General features: G+C 37.5%; 1 protein-coding gene across 1 annotated transcript in view; it reads left to right on the top strand.

Annotated features, from left to right (window-relative positions):
* PKP2 (plakophilin 2) overlaps positions 1–20,949 on the top strand; it is an 86,168-nt gene that overhangs the window by 29,894 nt on the left and 35,325 nt on the right. The window contains exon 5 of the mRNA XM_043882047.1: positions 15,073–15,280. Within this exon, the coding sequence (XP_043737982.1) occupies positions 15,073–15,280 (208 nt within the window). The remainder of the gene's footprint in view (positions 1–15,072; positions 15,281–20,949) is intronic.

The following is a 20,949-nucleotide window of genomic DNA, read 5'->3' as shown; positions in this document are numbered from 1 at the left end:
TTTCTTAGGATAAATACCTATAATTAGAATTGCTGGATCATATGGTAGTTCGACTTTTCATTTTTTGAGGAACCTCCATACCATCTTCCAAACTGTGCCAATTTACATTCCTACCAGTAGTGTACAGGGTTTCCTTTTCTCCACGTCCTTGCCAGTGCTTTTATTTCTTGTCTTTTGGTAATAGCCATTCTAACAGGTGTGAGGTAGTCATCTCATTGTGGTTTTGATTTGCATTTCCTTGATGATGAGTGATGTTGAGCATCATTTCATATATTTTTTGGCCATCTGTCTGTTTTCTTTGGAAAAATGTCTAGTCTTGTCCTCTTCCTATTTTTTAATCAGGTTATTTTGATGTTGAATTGTATGATATATTTGTACATTTTGTATATTAACCCCTTATCAGACGATTTGCAGTTATATTCTCCCATTTACAGGTTGCCTTTTTGATTTTTTTTAGATTTTTTTTGGATGTGGGCTATTTACAAAGTTCTTAGTGAATTTGTTGTAGTGCTTCTGTTTTATGTTTTAGTATTTTGACCACAAGGCATGTAGAATCTTAGCTCCCCAGCCAGAGATCAAACCCATACCCCTTGCACTGAAACATGTAATCTTAACCACTGGACCACTATTTCTGCTTTTGTTGCTTCTTTCTTCGTGTGTCAAATCCAGAAAATCATCACCATTACCAAGGTCAAGGAGCTTACAGCCTATATTTTCCTAAGGAGATTTATGGTTTCAGGTCTTAACATTGAACTCTTCAATCCATTTTCATTTGATTTTGGGGTATGGTATAAGGTAGTTGTATTAAACATGTTTGGAGCTAAGTTGTCCACCAGGAAGGGATAAGGAACAAACTTGTCAAGGGCTGCACTTGCTGCATGTATATTTTCAACTCCTGTAGAGGACTAATTATCCTAGGAGGTGCAAACACATCTAGTACATCTTAATTTGATCACACTAACCTGAGACAGTGGAGAACAGCTAATCTTACCTATTCCACAAGAAAGCTTTTGCAACTTGCTATATTTGACTGGAGAATGGACATGTTGGGTTTTTAAAGTCATTCCTTTGGGTGCTCTGGGCATCATAAGGTGGTTGGAAGGGATTTTTCCAGCCCTTTACAACATGACCAGCAGTCACCCTTCTGGGGGAAAAAAAATGGAAACACAAAATTAGATACAGTAGGGCATTTTCATATGCTTTTTGATGTCTATGAATGTTCAATAATTTGATTCAACAAGTTTTGGGTTTTCTGGTACTGAAATAAATTTCTGAAATCTAGGAATAAATATATTAAATACTTGCACAAAAACTGTATTTCTTCAGAGGCACCTAAAAATACATTATCAATATAATTTTAGCTAAAATACAGCTGCTAAGTTCTTAAACTGCCTTCTATCAACAGATAAAGTGGCAAAAATCAACAAAATACTTATGTTTCTGCGTTTTATGTGTGCTGTGCTTAGTTGCTCAGTCATGTCTGACTCTTTGCAACCCCAAGGACGGTAGCCTCCCAGGCTCCTCTGTCCATGGGGATTCTCTGGACAATAATGGAGTGGGTAGCCTATCCCTTCTCCAGGGGATCTTCCTGACCTAGGAATCCAACTGGGGTCTCCTGCAAGGCAGGTAGATTGTTTACCAGCTGAGCTACCAGGGAAGCCCTTTTCTATGCTTTCTACTACAATTTATGTGTATATATATATCGGAGAAGGCAATGGCACCCCACTCCAGTACTCTTGCCTGGAAAATCCCATGGATGGAGGAGCCTGGTGGGCTGCAGTCCATGAGGTCGCTAAGAGTCGGACATAACTAAGCGACTTCACTTTCACTTTTCACTTTCATGCATTGGAGAAGGAAATGGAAACCCACTCCAGTATTCTTGCCTGGCGAATCCCAGGGACAGGGGAGCCTGGTGGGCTGCCGTCTATGGGGTCGCACAGAGTCGGACACGACTGAAATGACTTAGCAGCAGCAGCAGCGTGTATATGTGTGTGTGTGTATGTATATATATATATATACATATATATATATATATATATATATATATATATATCAGTAAGTTCACTTTAGTCTCTGAGTTGTGTCCAGCTCTTTGAGACCCCATGGACTGCAGCACACCAGACCTCCCTGTCCATCACCAACTCCCAGAGTTTACTCAAACTCATGTCCATTGAGTTGGTGATGCCATCCAATCATCTCATCCTCTTTCGTGCCCTTCTCCTCCCGCCTTCAGTCTTTCCCAGCATCAGGGTCTTTTCCAATGAGTCAGTTCTTCATATCAGGTGGCCAAAGTATTGGAGCTTCAGCTTCAGCATCAGTCCTTCTGATGAATATTCAGGACTGATTTCCTTTAGGATGGACTGGTTGCATCTCCTTGCAGTCCAAGGGACTCTCAAGAGTCTTCTCCAACACCACAGTTCAAGAGCATCAATTCTTCAGCACTCAGCTTTCTTTATAATCCAACTCTCACATCCATATATGACTAGTGGGAAAACCATAGCCTTGACTAGACAGACCTTTGTTGACAAAGTAATGTCTCTGCTTTTTAATATGCTGTCTAGGTTGGTCATAGCTTTTCTTCCAAAGAGCAAGCATCTTTTAATTTCAGGGCAGCAGTGACCATCTTCAGTGATTTTGGAGCCCCCCAAAATAAAGTCAGCTACTGTTTCCACAGTTTCCCCATGTATTTGCCATGAAGTGATGGAACCAGATGCCATGGTCTTAGTTTTCTGAATGTTGAGTTTTAAGCCAACTTTTTCACTCTCCTCTTTCACTTTCATCAAGAGGCTCTTTAATTCTTCTTCACTTTCTGCCATGAAGGTGGTGTCATCTGCATATCTAAGGTTATTGATATTTCTCCCATCAGTCTTGATTCCAGCTTGTGCTTCATCCAGCCCAGCATTTCTCATGATGTACTCTGCATATAAGTTAAATAAGCAGGGTGACAATATATAGCCTTGATGTACTCTTTTCCCAATTTGGAACCTGTCTATTGTTCCATGTCCATTTCCAACTGTTGCTTCCTGACCTGCTTACAGATTTCTCAAGAGGCAGATCAGGTGGTCTGGTATTCCCATCTCTTTCAGAATTTTTCACAGTTTGTTGTGATCTACAGTCATAAGCTTTGGCCTAGTCAATAAAGCAGAAGTAGATGTTTTTCTGGAACTCTCTTGCTTTTTCGTTGATCCAGCAGACATTGGCAATTTGATCTCTGGTTCTTCTGCCTTTTCTGAATCCAGCTTGAAAATCTGGAAGTTCACAGTTCACATACTGTTGAAGCCTGGCTTGGAGAATTTAGAGCATTACTCTACTAGCATGTGAGTTGAGTGCAATTGTGCGGTAGTTTGAGCATTCTTTGACATTGCCTTTCTTAGGCATTGGAGTGAAAACTGACCTTTTCCAGTCCTGTGGCCACTGCTGAGTTTTCCAAATTTGCTGGCATATTGAGTGCAGCACTTTCACAGCATCATCTTTTAGGATTTGAAATAGCTCAACTGCAATTCCGTCACCTCCACTAGCTTTGTTCATAGTGATGCTTCCTAAGGCCCACTTGACTTCACATTCCAGGATGTCTGGCTCTAGGTGAGTGTCACACCATCATGATTATCTGAGTCATGAAGATCTTTTTTGTACAGTTCTTCTGTGTATTCTTGCCACCTCTTCTTAATAGCTTCTGCTTCTGTTAGGTCCATACCATTTCTGTCCTATATTCTGCTCATCTTTGCATGACATGTTCCCTTGGTGTATCTAATTTTCTTGAAGAGATCTCTAGTCTTTCCCATTCTATTGTTTTCCTCTATTTCTTTGCATTGATCACTGAAGAAGGCTTTCTTCTCTCTCCTTGCTATTCTTTGGAACTCTGCATTCAGATGGGTATATCTTTTCTTTTCTCCTTTGCCTTTCGCTTCTCTTCATTTCACAGCTGTTTGTAAGGCCTCGTCAGACAACTATTTTGCATTTTTGCATTTCTTTTTCTTGGGAATGGTCTTGATCCCTGCCTCCTGTACAATGTCACAAAGCTTTGTCCGTAGTTCTTCAGGCACTCTGTCTATCAGATCTAATCCCTTGAATCTATTTCTCACTTCCACTTTATAATCATAAGTGATTTGATTAGGTTATACCTGAATATTCTAGTGGTTTTCCCTACATTCTTCAATTTAATTCTGAATTTGGCAACAAGGAATTCATGATCTGAGCCACAGTCAGCTCCCAGTCTTGTATATGTGTGTATATATATATATATACATGTATGTGTGTGTGTATCTATATATATATATATATATGTACACATGTATGCATATATATTGGGCTTCCCAGATGGCGCAGTGGTAAAGAATTCACCTGCAATGCAGGATACGTCAGTTCAATCCCTGGGTTGGGAAGATCCCCTGGAAAATGAAATGGCAAGCCACACCAGTATTCTCATCTGGGAAGTCCCATGGACAGAAAAACCTGGCAGACTTCAGTCCATGGGGTTACAAAAGAGTCGGACATGACTTAGTGACTAAACAATAAGATAGTGATACAGTTACATTCTTTTGCATGTGGCTGTGCAGCTTATGCAAAACCTTTTATTATGTATTCTTGGCTCTTTTGTTGCAAATCACTCAATTATAGTGTTTGGATTTGCTTCTGGGCTCTCTAATCTGTTCCACTGATCTGTATGTCTGTGTTTATTTCCAATATCATACTCTTTTGATTATTATAGCTTTTTAGTATAGTTTGAAATCAGGGATGCATAATGCCTTCAGCTTTGTGCTTTTTTCTCAAGATTCCTTTATTCATTCAGGGTGGTTTTTGTGGTTCCATATAAATGTTAGGACTGCTTGTTCTACTTCCATGAAGAGTACCATTGGAATTTTAATGGAAATTTCATTGAATCTGGAGATTGCTTTAGATAGTATAGACATTTTAATGGTATTAATTCTTCCAGTCTGTGATTGTGGAATATTTTTCCATTTATTTGTGTCTTCAGTTTCTTTCATCCACGCCTTATAATTTTCAGTGTACAGATCTTTCATCTCTTGGTTCAATTTATTCCTAGTACTTTATTTATTTCTGTTTTTGGTACAACTGTAAATGAGATTGTCTTCTTAATTTCTCTTTCTGATAGTTTGTTATTAGTATATAGAAATGCAACTGATTTTCGTATATTGATTTTGGATCCTACAACTTTACTGAATTTGTTGATTAGTTCTAATAGTTTTCTGTGATGTCTTTAGGGTTTCCTATCTATAATATCGTGTAATCTGCAAATAGTGACAATTTTACTTCTTCCTGTCTAATTTGATGCCTTTTATTTCTTTGTATTGCCTAATTGCTCTGGCTAAGGCTTTCAATACTATGTTGAATAGAAGTGGTGAGAGTGGACATCCTTGTTTCTGATCTTCAAGGAAAAGCTTTCAGTTTTTTACCATTAAGTTTGATGACTTCCCTGATAGCTCAGTTGGTAAAGAATCTGCCTGCAGTGCAGGATACCCTGCTTTAATTCCTGGGTCGGGAAGATCCGCTGAAGAAGGGATAGGCAACCCACTCCAGCATTCTTGGGCTTCCCTTGTGGCTCAGCTGGTAAAGAATCCACCTGTAATGCAGGAGGCATGGGTTCGATCCCTGGGCTGGAAAGATCCTCTGAAGAAGGGAACGACTACCCACTCCAGTATTCTGGCCTGGAGAATTCCTTGGACTGTATAGTTCATGTGGTCACACAGAGTCGGACATGACTGAGTGACTTTCGCTTTCATGTTGATGTTACCTGTGGGTATAGACGTTCCATAAATCACCATATCAAGTTGAACAACTTCCCGTCTATCCCTAATTTAATAGATTTTATTTTTACTAAAGGGCTTACCTGTGGCTCAGTTGGTAAAGAATCCTCCTGCAATGTGGAAGTCCTGGGTTTGATCCCTGGATTGAGAAGATCCCCTGGAGTAGGGCATGGCAATCCACTCTAGTATTTTTGCCAGGAGAATCCCCATGGACAGAGGAGCGTGGCGGGCTACAGTCCATGGGGTTGCAAAGAATTGGACATGACTGAGGGACTAAGCAAGCAGAAATTTTTACTAAGGAATGACTTGAGTTTTACCAAATGCTTTTTATACATCTATTGAAAGATTTCTGGGGTTTTTATTTTAATTTTGCTAATATGGTATCTTACTATGATTTTTAAATTTATCCCATTCCTATGATAAAACTCACTTGGTCATGATGTACTGTCACTTTTTATATTTTTTAATTAGATTTACTAAAATTTTGTCAAGAAATTGCACAGCTAATTTATAAATGATATTAATCTGGAGCTTTCTTATAGTATCTTTGTCCAGCTTTAGATTGAGGATTCTCCTAGCCTCAGAGAATAAATTGGAAAGTGACCTCTCCTCCTGAACAAATGTGATTGGGCTTGGTACTCTTTCTTCCTTAAATGTTTGGTAAAATTCACCAGTGAAACTGATTTTACCTTTAAGTCTTATTTGTGAGGTTATTAACCATAAATTTAATTTAACTGATATGGGGCTATTTGGACAATCCATTTCCTCCTATTGAACTTTGGCAGTTTGTGCTACTCAAAGACCAAAATCTTTGTTCATTTTGTCTAAGTTGTTCTGTGCTCTTCATTTCTTTTTATAAATATCATGTGATGTCATTTCCCTTTGCCTGAATAATTTTTTAAAACATTTATTATAGTACAAGTATTCTGATGATTAACTATTTTAGCTTTTGTATATCTGAGAAAGAACTTCATTTTTGCTTTCATTTTGCTTTACTAGCAACAAAACTCCTAAAAACAGAACTTAAAACTTGTTACTCTACTGTCCTGCCACTTGCATTGTTTCAAACAAGGACTCTCCTGTCCTCCTAATTGTTCCATTATACTTAATGTGTCTCTCCCTGCCTACTCAAGTTGCTTTTAACATTTTATCTTTCTCGTTGTCGTGGACAGTTTGATCACAATGTACCTTGGTGCAGTTTTCCATAGGTTTCTTATGCTTAGGAGTTCATTAAACTTCTCAAAATTGTGGGTTTCTACTTTTCATCAAATTTTGAAATTTTATTTGGGAAATCTTCTGTCCTGCCTTTGAGAACTGCCATTACATATATATTAGGCTGCTTGAAGTTGTACCACAGATCATGCGTACTCTGTTTTTCTTTTTTAGTTGTTTTTCCTGTATGTTTCTTTTTGGGTAAATTCAGTTTCTGTGCTTTAAATTTACTGATTTTTTCTTCTGCATTGTTGAATATGCCATTATTCTCATTCAGTGTATTTTTTATTTTGTAAATTATAGTTTTCGTGTCTAGAAGTTAAGTTTTAGTCTTTTTTTATATCTTCTGTGTCCATACTTAACATGTTTCTGAACATATGCAAGACTGTTAAAATAGCTATTTGACTAACCTTGTCTTTCTGGCTGGCTGGTGAGACTAGGCACTGTTCACAGGCCTTTGTGAGCCTGAGGAGCAGTAACTTTATTTAGGCAGTTACTTCCCTGGCCTCAGGCAATTTCCTCACAAAGTTAAAACTGGTTAATACTCTACTGAATCCTAAATGGGGACCCTCTGCAGATCTCAGGAGTTCTCCTTCTGTGTAGTACTTTTCTTATTAGTACTCTTCCTTCCCTGTTCTTAGATTCTTCACTCTTTCTTCTCAGCTCTGCTTGTTGAATTCCACTTAAGATTTCCCTCACAACACCACAGCCTGAGGTCTCTCTCAAGACTGTGATCTGAGGCAGCAGTAGGGCTCTCCTTGTTCTCCATCTCTTAGGGATCGCTGTCTATCATTGCCTCATGTCCAGCTATTGAAACAATTAGATATTTTGTCTGGTTTTTAAAATCATTTAAGTGGTAGGTAAATCCAGTCCTCATTACTAGTAAGTCATTTTTAATTTTGATAAATAACTTGCTATAAATCTTCCCCTAAATTATACAAATTTACCCTCCCACCAACATGGTGTCAAAGTGCCTATTTACATGCACCATTATCACAAGATATTCTTCTTCGTTCATTTTTGCTAATCTGATAAGCAGAAAGAAAGGTATTACTTTATATTAGAAATTTTCCTCTTTTTGAAATCAAGACTTAATAACTGATCTGGTTATCAGAATTACAGAGAAAATTCTTTTAAAAAATTATAAACACACAGAGTTTGTCACTGTTTTTCATATATAAACTATGCCCATTATGTTTCACTTGCCATTATTTAGATTTTTGGGAGTAAAATGAGAACCTAATGGCCCTAATTCATTGGAGTTCATATCCTTCTAGATTCTTATATTTTTATCTAGCCTTTTAGGTTAATTTCTTCCAATTACAGATCTTTTCAAAGCTCTTCACCTTTATCTAGTCTTTCTGAAGCATTCAAATTAGCTTTCAGACAGACAGCTTTTTCAGAATAGGTAAATAAATTACATAATTACAGCAACAAGTACAGTTGGCATAAATGCATTGGGTAACAAACCTAATTTGCTCTTGGTAAAACAGAATAAATAAGAGTCCAAAGGCCAACATATACTAACCTGCCAGCTTTGACAGTACTCGAAATCTGGATTTCACAGAGTAGAAAGAGCATGTGATTAATCCTACAGATTGAGTAGTAAGTCAGAGTTTCCACTGTTCTTTTTTCCCCCACTTGCATTCATTAATTATTCATGAAGATGAGCACCTTTTTATATTTTTTGACTTCATATTTATTCATTGTCATTGTTTAACTCATTTGTTATTTTTCTAAGACGTTTGCCTGCTTCTTATTGAGTTGTAAGAGTGCTTTATTATGCACATTAGCCCATTGCTACATATGTGACAATGTTTTTTCCTAACTTCTCTTATATCTTTCATTATGCATGATTTTAAATTCTTATGAAGTAAATTTGTCAGTATTTTTCTTCACAATATCTATTATGTATTGTTTCAAAAGATCTATTCCATCTATTTTTGCTTTTAAAAGTTACATAAGTCTTGGGTATTTCTCACTGACCCTTTATCTATGTTTATTCCATGGAAAAAATAAGGATTTAAAAAAAATAGTATATTTAGTAATATCTAATATATTTAGTAATAAACCTTCTTTATACACAAATCTTTTTTTATTCCCAGTTTTTAAAACTGAGCACTTTTATACATGCTTTCATTTTATAATGTGGGATTACATGAAATATTCTCTTGTTACCCAAGTTGGGCTAGATTTCCACTCTTAAATTACTAATTTGACTATAAATATAACTCTGCTTACATGTAGGATTAAACCTGTGCTTTCCTCTTAGCTCTTATTCAGTGTGATAAAGCTAAGACAAAGACTGGTTTTGAGAATAATGAATCATGAAAACTATATGAAACCTAAACACATACATGCTTGATAGGAAATCTAAGAATTGTGACAATATAACCCAAGGGCATTCACAAAATCCCATTAATATTAAGAATGATGGTACAGTTTTTTTAATGTATTTACTAAAAACAGCAACAATTTGGATATAAAGGTCAATATTTGAAGTAAAAAACTTTTAAGACCACTGGCAACTTTTCAGTTATTATTTTAGATAAGATTCAGCATTTACACCATCAATTCCTCATTCCTTTTTGAAACTTTCTTCTTTTGGCCCAGAGTCTTCTGGCTCTTTTTCCGTCTCTCTGGCTTCTTCAGGTTTCCTCTGTTTAAAAAAAAAATTATCCTCAACCTGTACCTTAAATGTTTATGTTTCTTAGATGCTTTCCTGGGACTTTTCTTATTTGAGACCATCTCCTGACCCACCTTATCTTCTCTTCTGACTTCCACTAATGTGATCTCAGTGCTAACGACTCACAGCATCTCCTGACCATGTCTTTGCCTGGGTCCCAAACTCCATGTCTGTTTATCTCTTAGGCATCCTGCTGTACTCAATACCAGCTCATCTAAAAATGAACACGGCTTCTTTGCTGCATTTTCTCAAGTATCCAGTCCTCCTTCTAAACTTGTTCTGCTGAGTTGGGAGGTTCAAGCATTGACTCTCAAAAAGTAGCCAGGGGCTGAGTGTGAGTCCTAGTACCCTAATTACCTATACTTTACCACTCTCAACCTCAGCTTTCCTACCTTTAAACTGAAAATAATAGTCCTACTACTGAGTTGTTGTGAGAATGCAGTTAGATAATCATACAACACTTGCCCTGAAATAATAGCTCTCTCCTCTCTGAGTGGTAATTCACTCAGGTGTTTGATACCAAAATGTGGACAGACTTTAAGCTTCTTTTTTCCTTACCTCTCATACTCATGCAGTCTTCAGGTCCTGTTAATGCTGCTCTTACACGTGTCTGGTCTCTACCTACACTTTCTCTTCCTACTCAGTGCCACCATGCTGATCCCTGTCACCATCATCTTTGTTAATACAGCTCCTAATTAACCTCTCTGCGTCCATTCTTATCCACACCTAAGCCCACTCTCTTCATAGCATCCAGGAGACCTTTCCAATATCTGTCCTGCTTGCCTACAGTATAAAGAACAAATCCTGTAATTTATTCTGTAAGACCCTTCTTAGGCTGGTTTTATTTCCATGCCTACTTCAAATCTCATCACTGAAGCAGTGACTGCCATAACTGTTTTGCAAAATCTTTTTAAGTTTATTATAAGAAATTTGAGAAATTAAAAAAGAAAAAATGCTTTAGAAGGAAATTAAGAAAGAAAAAAGCCCACAGTCTATCTATTGTTATTATTTTGGTTTTACTCTCTAATTTTTTAATGTATGCATGTACTTAGATGTCATCAAATTGAATATGTAGCTTTATTTATGAGGACTTTTTGTTTTGTTTTTAAAAAGCATGCATAAATACATGCTTGCTGTTCAAAAACAATACAAAGTAGCAATCCCCATTCATACATTATAATCCCACCATTTCTCCCAAACTCCCTAGTCACATTCCCTTCCTTGTATCTGTGAGCAGACATGCATAGATATTCAACTTTTTTCAGTAACATTGCATGAATCATTTTCTTATACATTAAAGATATTTTTTAAACAGAATTCCCTAGTGGTCCAGTAGTTTGGATGCCATGCTTCCACTGCAGGGACATGGGTTTGATTCTTAGCTGGGGAACTAAGATCTCACATGCCACTGCATGGCAAAATATATATTTTTTATTGGTGGCATAGTAATCATAATAGTAGTAACTACTACCTATTGAGAACTACTGTGGGCGTAGCACACAATTGCTCATCTTATATAATCCCATTGAACTGATGAGGGAACTATATGACCAATAAAATCCCTGTCAGTTCAGGCATTGCTCTGCCTCTTCTGTGGATTCCTCAGTATATGAATATGTGACAGTTAACCATTAACCAGCCTTCCCCATCATTGGACATTTATGGTTTCTTATTTTTTAGTATTATAAATAATGTAGTTACTATTGTCATGTTAATCTGTGTCTGCATTTCAAATTATTTCCTAATGAAGTTTACTAAAAGTGAGTATGTTTGAAGTTTTTAACACATATTGACAATTGCCTTCCTTAAAGGTTATACCAATTTACAAGGAGTGATTAATTGTAATGAGAGGAAAAGAAAGAGTAACACTTTGCAGAGGGAGGTAACATTTGAGCTGGTTATGCAAGATGAGTGGGACTTTGCCAACAGAAAGGCAGAATGGCAGAGCATTCCAGACAGGAAAAGAATTGAGAGTGAAGGCACCAGGGCATGAGGGAGCCCTTGTGCCAAGAGAGTTGATCTGTTCCCTCTTACTTATTTGCTATCAGAAACCCGCATCATTTAATTCTTTAAGAGTTTTCAGGGAAGAGAATTGGAATAATGAAGGAGAAAGTTAAAATTCTAGTGTGTGATTCTGCCCTTTCATATATTTAGAAACCATTTCAAATGAAGTTTTTTTGAAGTTCTGAAATGTTCATGTAATTTTGGTTTTTTTCCTTTCCCCAAAGGATTTTCCCCCCTGAGGATTCAGTGTAAAGTAAACATATACGACTTCTCTAGTCCTGCCTGTTTCCCTGAATTCAAAGGGGCAAGAACAGTGCCTTTAACATTGGACCTAACGTATATAGGGCTTCCCAGATGGCTCAGCAGTAAAGAATTCACCTGCCAAGCAGGAGTCATGGGTTCAGTTCCTGGGTTGGGAAGATCCCCTGGAGAAGGAAATGGCAACCCACTCCAGTATTCTTGCCTAGGATATCCCATGGACAGAGGAGCCTGGTGGGCTGCAGTTCATGGGGTCACAAGGAATCAAACACAACTTAGCAACTAAACAACAACAACAACAAATGTGTATAGGAGTCATTAGCAGCTGTCCAAGTTATAGGCAATACACAGAATGTCATCAACTTCTTGCACTTGATATGATTTATATTCATTTAATTGATAAAATGGGTAAAAATAGCTAAAATCTGTTTTTAAATGTGAGGTAGGTGCCAAGCACTAGGGAGGCACATTCTCCAGTGAGCAAAGCTGTAGCTGGATTTCAGCATTTATCCGAGTATGGTGTGTCTGAAGTTTCTTCTTTCTAGACTGGAGCAAGTGCTGAAAGCCAAGGGGATAAAGGTGACAGGGTAATGGAATGGGTCAGAGGGCTGTTAGCAGAAGCCAGCCGTTCATGCCACCTGGACAAGGCAGTGGAGGTTTCCACTAGCCACTTCTGACCCATGCTGTCATCACAGGTAGAAATGAAATTTGGCCAGTAAGCCATTTCACATCATAGTTTGAAGAAGGCAACTTGTAAGTTATAAATTAAGAAATGAAATATTTCCATAGTCTATCTACCGTTTAAGGAGCTTATAGGATAGGAATTCAGCCATCATAAAACCTAACTATTGACAGAATTAGGGAAACATAAGAGTTATTGGCTATTTTCAAGTAAGTTTTGCCTTTCTGCTTTTGAAACAGATGATCAAATAGATGATCTGCTGGACCAGATCTAATTGATAGCTATCGTTAGCATTTTCTTATGAACACATTAGAATGATTTTAGACATAGCCCAACAAAATTGCTGTAGCCAGTCTCCCATTGTCTGTTCCCTCTGAAGGGAGTCAAAAGTGGAAGTGTTCTTCTTTATTGCCTTAAAAGGACCCAAAGAGTAATTTGTTCTTAAGGTTCTTGCAAGCTATTGCTTAGATAATGTATGTATTAATATATAAAATTTTTAATACTATGCCAATACCTCCTAATGACAGAAGTAGGAGGAAGAGTTGTTATTTTTGTTTTATTATTATTGTGGTTATTATTTTTACTAGATTATCTTATCGCCTTGACTTTTATTCCTGACTTGCTAATCTCTCCCCAGTCCTGACAAAGGAAGATGTAAGACTGGAAGACAGTGTCTTAAATTCCATTTATCTGCCTATCAGATACATAGAAAATGTGAGATGACCACCAAGCCAAGTGTGTAGCTCTCTCCTGTTTGGAAACTGTTGTGCAGTTAGGACATCATTCATAAAGTGATGAACTTTATCCTAAGGGGAAATATATTCACAGCAACTTAATTCCTATAAATTTCTGCATTAAGACAGTACAAGTGACTGAGATCCTTACCAAAAGGTCTTACCAAAAGTTTTAATCAGATGCTAGTGGAAGCCTCTGAGAAAGCAAGCCCTCAGTCTGTAACTTAACATTTCTCTTCAGCAATACTGCATCCACCTCCTGATTTCTTTCAACATTTGCAACCTAAAACACAAAGTCACCTTGTTCAGACTGTCATTATTTGGCCTCTTCTTAAACAGCCTTAGGTTTCAGAATCAAAGCCATCTTTTTTTTTCTTCCTAGTTCTACTACCCTCAGGTTCCTTCTCCAATAGCATACCCTTTCTTACATATTTGTATAGAAGAAATATTTTTTAAGTAGCATATTAAAAATTATAAAGCTATGTTATTTACTTAAAATGCTTGCATAACTTATTTAAATGTTTTTAAATAGTGAAAACAATTGATTATAAAAATAGCTTGCATTCTTCTAATTATAAAATAAATGTCATGGGAATGTAATGTACAGCATGATGACAATAGAAAGTTGCCAAGAAAATAGATCTTAAGAGTTCTTATCACAAGAAAAAAAGTTTGTAACTATGTGTGGTGAAAGTGAAAGTTGCTCAGTCGTGTCTGTCTCTTTGCAACCCCATGGACTGTGTAGCCTGCCAGGCTTCTCTGTCCATGGAATTCTCCAGGCCAGAATACTGGAGTTCCCTTCTCCAGGAGATCTTCCCAACCCAGGAACTAAACCCAGGTCTTCCACATTGCAGGTGGATTCTTTCACATTTGAGCACCAGGGTAGCCCAATTATCTGTGGTGGTAATAGACTTATTAAATACAGATATTGAATCACAATGTTCTACACCTGAAACTAACATAAATGTTATGTCATTTATATCTCAAAAAAAAACAAACAACTTGCATTTAGGGTTGGTTTTGCATTGCTACTACAATTGCCATGGTAAACGAAAAATGAATTTTTATTTCTACTACTAATGGAGGTGATTTCTATTGTGTGTATTGACTGTATAGCTCTGTCCTAGAAAACAAATTCATGTAATATGGTATTCTTCCATAAAACTTTCTCTGTTTCTTGGATTCCTAGTTCTCTTCATCTTTATTGTGATTAAGGCTTTTCTGTCCCCTTAATTGGGCTTCCCAGGTGGCTCAGTGGTAAAGAATCTGCATACAATACAGGAGGCTCAGGTTCAGTCCCTGGGTCAGGAAGATCCCCTGGAGAAGGAAATGGCAACCCACTCTAGTATTCTTGCCTAGAAAATCCCTTGGACAGAGGACCCTGATGGGCTATAGTCCCATGGGGTCCCAAAAGAGTCAGACATGACTGACTAAACAGCAACAACATGCACTTAATTACCATTTATTCACCCTTTATCACGTAACTTTGTCCTTCAGTTTTTTCATAGGTTTCAATCTTAGCTTTGCGGATTTATCCTGAGCCCTTGATGAGAGTTACTGCCTTAGAGCTGGGGTGTGTTGTACACTGGAGTGTCAGGTTGCACCACACATTAATTGGGGGGAGCTATCAGCAGATTCAGTGAACTTCATCTGTTCATTCATATTACATTGAATATCTTTACTATCAAATAAAAATTAATAAGTATCTGAAATATGCATCTATTTCCCCAGGTTTATCAGCTTCGTGGCATCCCCAAGCTTCTACAGCTCCTAAAAGTTCAGAATGAAGATATCCAGCGAGCCGTGTGTGGGGCCTTGAGAAACTTGGTGTTTGAAGATAATGACAATAAATTGGAGGTAGCTGAACTCAGTGGGGTGCCTCGGCTGCTCCAGGTGTTAAAGCACACCAGAGACTTGGAGACTAAGAAGCAAATAACAGGTAACGCTCACTGACTATTAACAGGGTTAGCACGGTGCACCCCAGCCAATGTCATCTGTTTCTGAAGTTTCCTGAAACAGATGACAGATGCGCTCATTGTTATCTGTGAAATGCTTTTAAGGAACATTATTACTGCTGGCTTAGACCCCAGATTCAAGTCCAGTTTGAATTCCTTTTTTTTCTAAAGGGGAAATTTTTTTGAAGCTTTTGGTTAATATTTTTAATTAAAAATTGTATGCACCATTCATCACCTGGACCCCTGTCAATGCCAACTTCCTAACTTCCCTGTCCCTTGACCTCCTAAAAAGAAAACATGACTAGATAGGTTTTTCACTTCTCCATTTCATATTTCTATTCAAATACTGATTTGGAAAAATAAATATCTCTTTTCTGTGTGTGGATTGGAAAACTAAAATAATCAGAAGTAAGTAATGCTTTTAATAATTCTTGAAGCATGGAGAAAGGAGGCTTAATTTCATTTACAGGAATAGTGCATATGATAGAAAATAACTCATTGAAAATGATTCATCAGTTCTCTGCTGAAGCTCCCTGAACACATTTCAAAGAATGTAAGAAACCATTACTGAGTATAATCATCAGCAGTATTATCTTGGGGAAACTTTTACATATCTTCAGTGTCCTAGGTAGTAGAAATTTTTAATTTATTCTCACAAAAACCTTAGCTTTTGAGATATTTTGAGGTATTGGGTACTAAATCTCAGTTCTACAGATGAGAAAGTTAAGTCCAAAGAAGTTAACCCTTTTTAATATATAAAAGTTTTTCTTAGTGATAATAGTTGACAGTGTTCATACTTATTTGAAAGAGGTGCTCCATAAATATTGTTTAAATTGAACTGAATGTCTGTTGCACTTCTGCTATCTTTATTATATAATAGTTGTCTTTTTTCCTATAAAAATGTTTTCATTATATCTTCTCTACCCATTTGTATCTCAAAATATCACATTTTCCTATCTTGATATAATTTAATTTTGTAAAACTACATGAAGTTTTGTAATTGTATAAAACTATATGAAGAGTTGCAGCATACTACCCCTCTGCCAGCATGCTGTCATGTCCTGTGAGAGATTTCCTTTCATATCCATAACTTATATTAAAGTACCTCAGAAATTAAGAGTAATCTCACTTATTCATTCATTCATTCAGCCAACATTTAGCGAGCAGCCTTCCAGTGTCAAGTAAGGCACATCACAGACTAGAGAGGTTGTGAATTTAATTTTCTATCTACTAAAGCATGAACAATTATACAATGGTTGGCCTTTAAAAAAAAACAAAAACCAATCCTCACGTTTAGAACTTAACATTTTCTTCATTAAACTACAGTAGTGAACACAAAAGAGAACCAGATATACACACAGTCAGAAAGGACTTCATGAAGGAGACATGTTTCATTGTGGACCTTAAAAGAGGTATAGATTTTGGACTAGTGTTTTGAAGGAGAATGAAAGTTATTCCCAGCATAGTGAAAATCACTAGTAGAGCAAAGAAACTGCTGTTCATCTAGAGGAATCTTCAGTAATAAAGTGATCAAGGTTAGGGTGCATGATAGCCAGAAAACTTAGGAGGGTGTGTGGGTGTTTGTAAAGGAAATAATCTGTTTGTGAACTTCCTCTTCTTCTGTGTAGGAAGAAGGAAACAGAACAAAGAATATTCTATGGTATTGATCCCATAGAAATCATTCAGTCTTCTTTAGATAATCTACAGAGCTGATAAATGGAATTTGTGCAATTCCCAGAGTTTCTGATATAAGCCAAACATCACTACCAGAAAATGGTCGTTATATATTCATTTAACTGAGTTGATACTTGAATGTCTGATACAAATCCTACTAAATAACAGGCTTCCCTGGTGGCTCAGTTGGTAAAGAATCTGCCTGCAATGCAGGAGACCTGGGTTCGGACCCTGAGTCAGGAAGATCCCCTGGAGAAGGGAATGGCAACCCACTCCAGTGTTCTTTCCTGGAGAATTCCATGGACAGAGAAACCTGGTGAGATACTCTCCATGGGGTCCCAAAGAGTCGGACACGACTGAGCGACTCACACTACTAAATAACTTCCCTTAGCTCTATTAATAGAAGTGCTAAATAAGTGCTTTGTGGACCTCAAAAATAAATTGTTAACTTAGTTTAGACATATTTATATCTTTGTTTAGAAACATAAAGTGAGTAGTCATATATATGAATCTTTTCTTGTCTGTTTTGTAAACATCTTTTTTTTTTATTGAGCCTCATTATGTGCTCAGTCATGTCTGACTGTTTGCGATCCCATGGACTGTAGCTCAGCAGATTCCTCTGTTCATAGAGTTCTCCAGGCAAGAATACTGGAGTGGGTAGCCATTCTGTTTGTCAAGGGAATCATTCCCAAACCAGGGATCAAACCCGAGTCTCCAGCATTACAGGCAGATTCCTTAACATCTATGCCCAGTCATAAGCTTGAACTTTCCATATTTTACCTCCGTTCTTCCTGACAGCTCCATAAAGTATGGTATTATTGACTGTTCACACATGACCAGTGTAAGACTCAGGGGGTTACATGAATTGCCCAATGTTGCACAGCTAGCAAAACAACAAAGCCCAGATGTGAGTCCAGTATTACCTGAGTGTTTTGCTGTATCAAAGTGTCCAAACTTGCTCCCTTTGGCAGCAACTGACTATCTCCTGGAGTTTGCTCAAAATCATGTCCATTGAGTCAGCGATGCCATCCAACCATCTCATCCTCTGTTGCCCCCTTCTTCTCTTGCCTTCAATCTTTCTCAGCATCAGAATCTTTTCCAATGAGTCGGCTCTTCACATCAGATACTGGAGCTTCAGTTTCAACATCAGTTCTTCCAGTGAATATTCAGGGTTGATTTCCTTTAGGATTGACTGGTTTGATCTCCTTGCTGTCCAGGGGACTCTCAAAGAGTCTTCTCCAGTCCTACAGGTAGAAAGCATCAATTCTTCAGCATGCAGCCTTCTTTATGGTCCAGTTCTCACATCCCTACATGACTGCTGGAAGAACCATAGCTTTGACTATATGGACTTTTGTCAGCAAAGTGATGTCTCTGCTTTTCAATATGCTGTCTAGGTTTGTCACAGCTTTTCTTCTAAGGAACAAGTGTCTCTTAATTTCATGGCTGCAGTCACAGTCCACAGTGATTTTGGAGCCTGTGAAAATAAGTCTGTCACTGTTTCCTTTTTTTCCCCATCTATTTGCCATGAATTGACGGGACCAGATGCAATGATCTTAGTTTTCTGAATGTTGAGTTTTCAGTTCAGTTCAGTTGCTCAGTCGTGTCTGACTCTTTGTGACCCCATGAATCGCAGCATGCCAGGCCTCCCTGTCTATCACAAACTCCTGGAGTTTACTCAAACTCATGCCCATCGAGTCAGTGATGCCATCCAGCCATCTCATCCTCTGTGGTCCCCTTCTCCTCCTGCCCCCAATCCCTCCCAGCATCAGGGTCTTTTCCAATGAGTCAACTCTTCGTATGAGATGACCAAAGTATTGGAGTTTCAGCTTCAGCATCAGTCCTGCCAATGAACACCCAGGACTTATCTCCTTCAGGATGGACTGGTTGGATCTCCTTGCAGTCCAAGGGACTCTCAAGAGTCTTCTCCAACACCACAGTTCAAAAGCATCAGTTTTTCGGCACTCAGCTTTCTTCACAGTCCAACTCTCACATCCATACATGACCACTGGAAAAACCATAGCCTTGACTAGACAGACCTTTGTTGGCAAAGTAATGTCTCTGCTTTTTAATATGCTATCTAGGTTTTAGGCCAGCTTTTTCACTCTCTTTCACCTTCATCAAGAGGCCCTTTAGTTCCTGTTTACTTTCTACCATTAGGGTGGTGTCATCTGCATATCTGAGGTTATTGATATTTTCCCCAGCAATCTTGATTCCAGCTTGTTATTCATCCAGCCTGACATTTTGCATGATGTGCTCTGCATAGAATTTAAATAAGCAGGGTGACCATATACAGCCTTGACGTACTCCTTTCCCAATTTAGAACCAGTTCGTTATTCCATGTTCAGTTCTAACTGTTGCTTCTTGACCTGCATACAGGTTTCTCAGGAGGCAGGTAAGGTAGTCAGTATTCTGGTATTCCCATCTCTTGAAGAATTTTCCACAGTTTGTTGTGATCCACACAGTCAGAGGCTTTGGCATAGTCAATGAAGCAGAAGTGGATGTTTTTCTGGAATTCTCACTTTTTCTGTGATCCAACAGATGTTGGCAATTTGATCTCTGGTTCCTCTGCCTTTTCTAAATCCAGCTTGAACATCTGGAAATTCTCATTTCATGTACTGTTAAAGTCTAGCTTAAAGGATTTTGAGCATTACCTTACTAGCATGTGAAATAAATTCAGTTGTACAGTAGTTTGAACATTCTTTGGCATTGCCCTTCTTTGGGATAGGAATGAAAACTGTCCTGTGGCCACAGCTGAGTTTTCCAAATGTGCTGGCATATTGAGGGCAGCACTTTAACAGCATCATCATTTAGGATTAGAAATAGTTTAGTTGATACTCCATCACCTCCAGTAGCTTTGTTGGTAGTGATGCTTTCTAAGGCCTACTTGACTTCACACTCCAGGATGTCTGGCTCTAGATGAGATGACCACACCATCGTGGTTATCCGGGTCATTAACACCTTTTTTGTACCATTCTGTGTATTCTTGCCACCTCTTCTTAATATCTTCTGCTTTAGTTAGGTTCTTAATTTTTCTGTTCTTTATTGTGCCTGTCTTTGCATGAAATTTTCCCTTGGTATCTGATTTTCTTGAAGAGATCTCTAGTCTTTCCCATTCTATTGTTTTCCTCTATTTCTTTGCATTGTCCACTTAAGAAGGCTTTCTTATCTCTCCTTGCTAGTCTTTGGAACTCTGCATTCAATGGGGTATATCTTTGCCTTCCTCTCTTGCCTTTCACTTCTCTTCTTTTCTCAGCTTTTTATAAATCCTCCTCAGACAACCATTTAGCCTTGAATTTCTTTTTCCTGAGATTTATTTTCAAATAAATGACCTTTGTTATAATATGATATTCCTGATAAGTTTTACAAAAGTTACATTAAAGAAGGAATGATCCATGTAAGGGAAATTACAGAAACACATTCCTCCTGTGCTATGATCATTTTGAAATATAAGTTTAAAAAGAATCACTTCTCCTCCTGCTGCTCCTTGAAGATTTAATCATAAAATTTACAAGTTTTGCTATTAATATTATACAGATTTGGTTAACTATATTTCTTGTCGTAAGGGCAATACTAATAAAACTGGGGTTTAATATCTATTAGATCCCTTTATTCAGTAACTATATTTTGTAAATATCAGTTGGCAATAAGTTTCTCAATAGTGCAGTTATCATTCTCTCACTTAAAATTGCCAATTATTCAAATTATACCCCTTACCAGAATCCTGTTCCTTTCTTTTTGGCTAGAAAGAGAGTTTAGTGACAGAAAATTACAGACAGTACACCTACAATAAAGAACTGTAATAATAGAAATTAAGGCACTATAAATAAACTGACCGGAAGTTAAAGCAAATGAAAATCTAAACCCAAAGTATAATGCAGTATCAGGGAATACAGAATGTAATCATTGAAAGGGACATCTATTCAGGGTCATCTAAACCATTAATTTCCCAATGCCAAAAATATGAATCATTTTTAAAATG

The sequence above is a fragment of the Cervus elaphus genome, chromosome 22 (assembly GCF_910594005.1).
Source record: "Cervus elaphus chromosome 22, mCerEla1.1, whole genome shotgun sequence".
Taxonomy (NCBI): Eukaryota; Metazoa; Chordata; class Mammalia; order Artiodactyla; family Cervidae; genus Cervus; species Cervus elaphus.
Note: the sequence above shows the minus strand (reverse complement) of the source record. Positions and strands in the feature narration are given on the sequence as shown.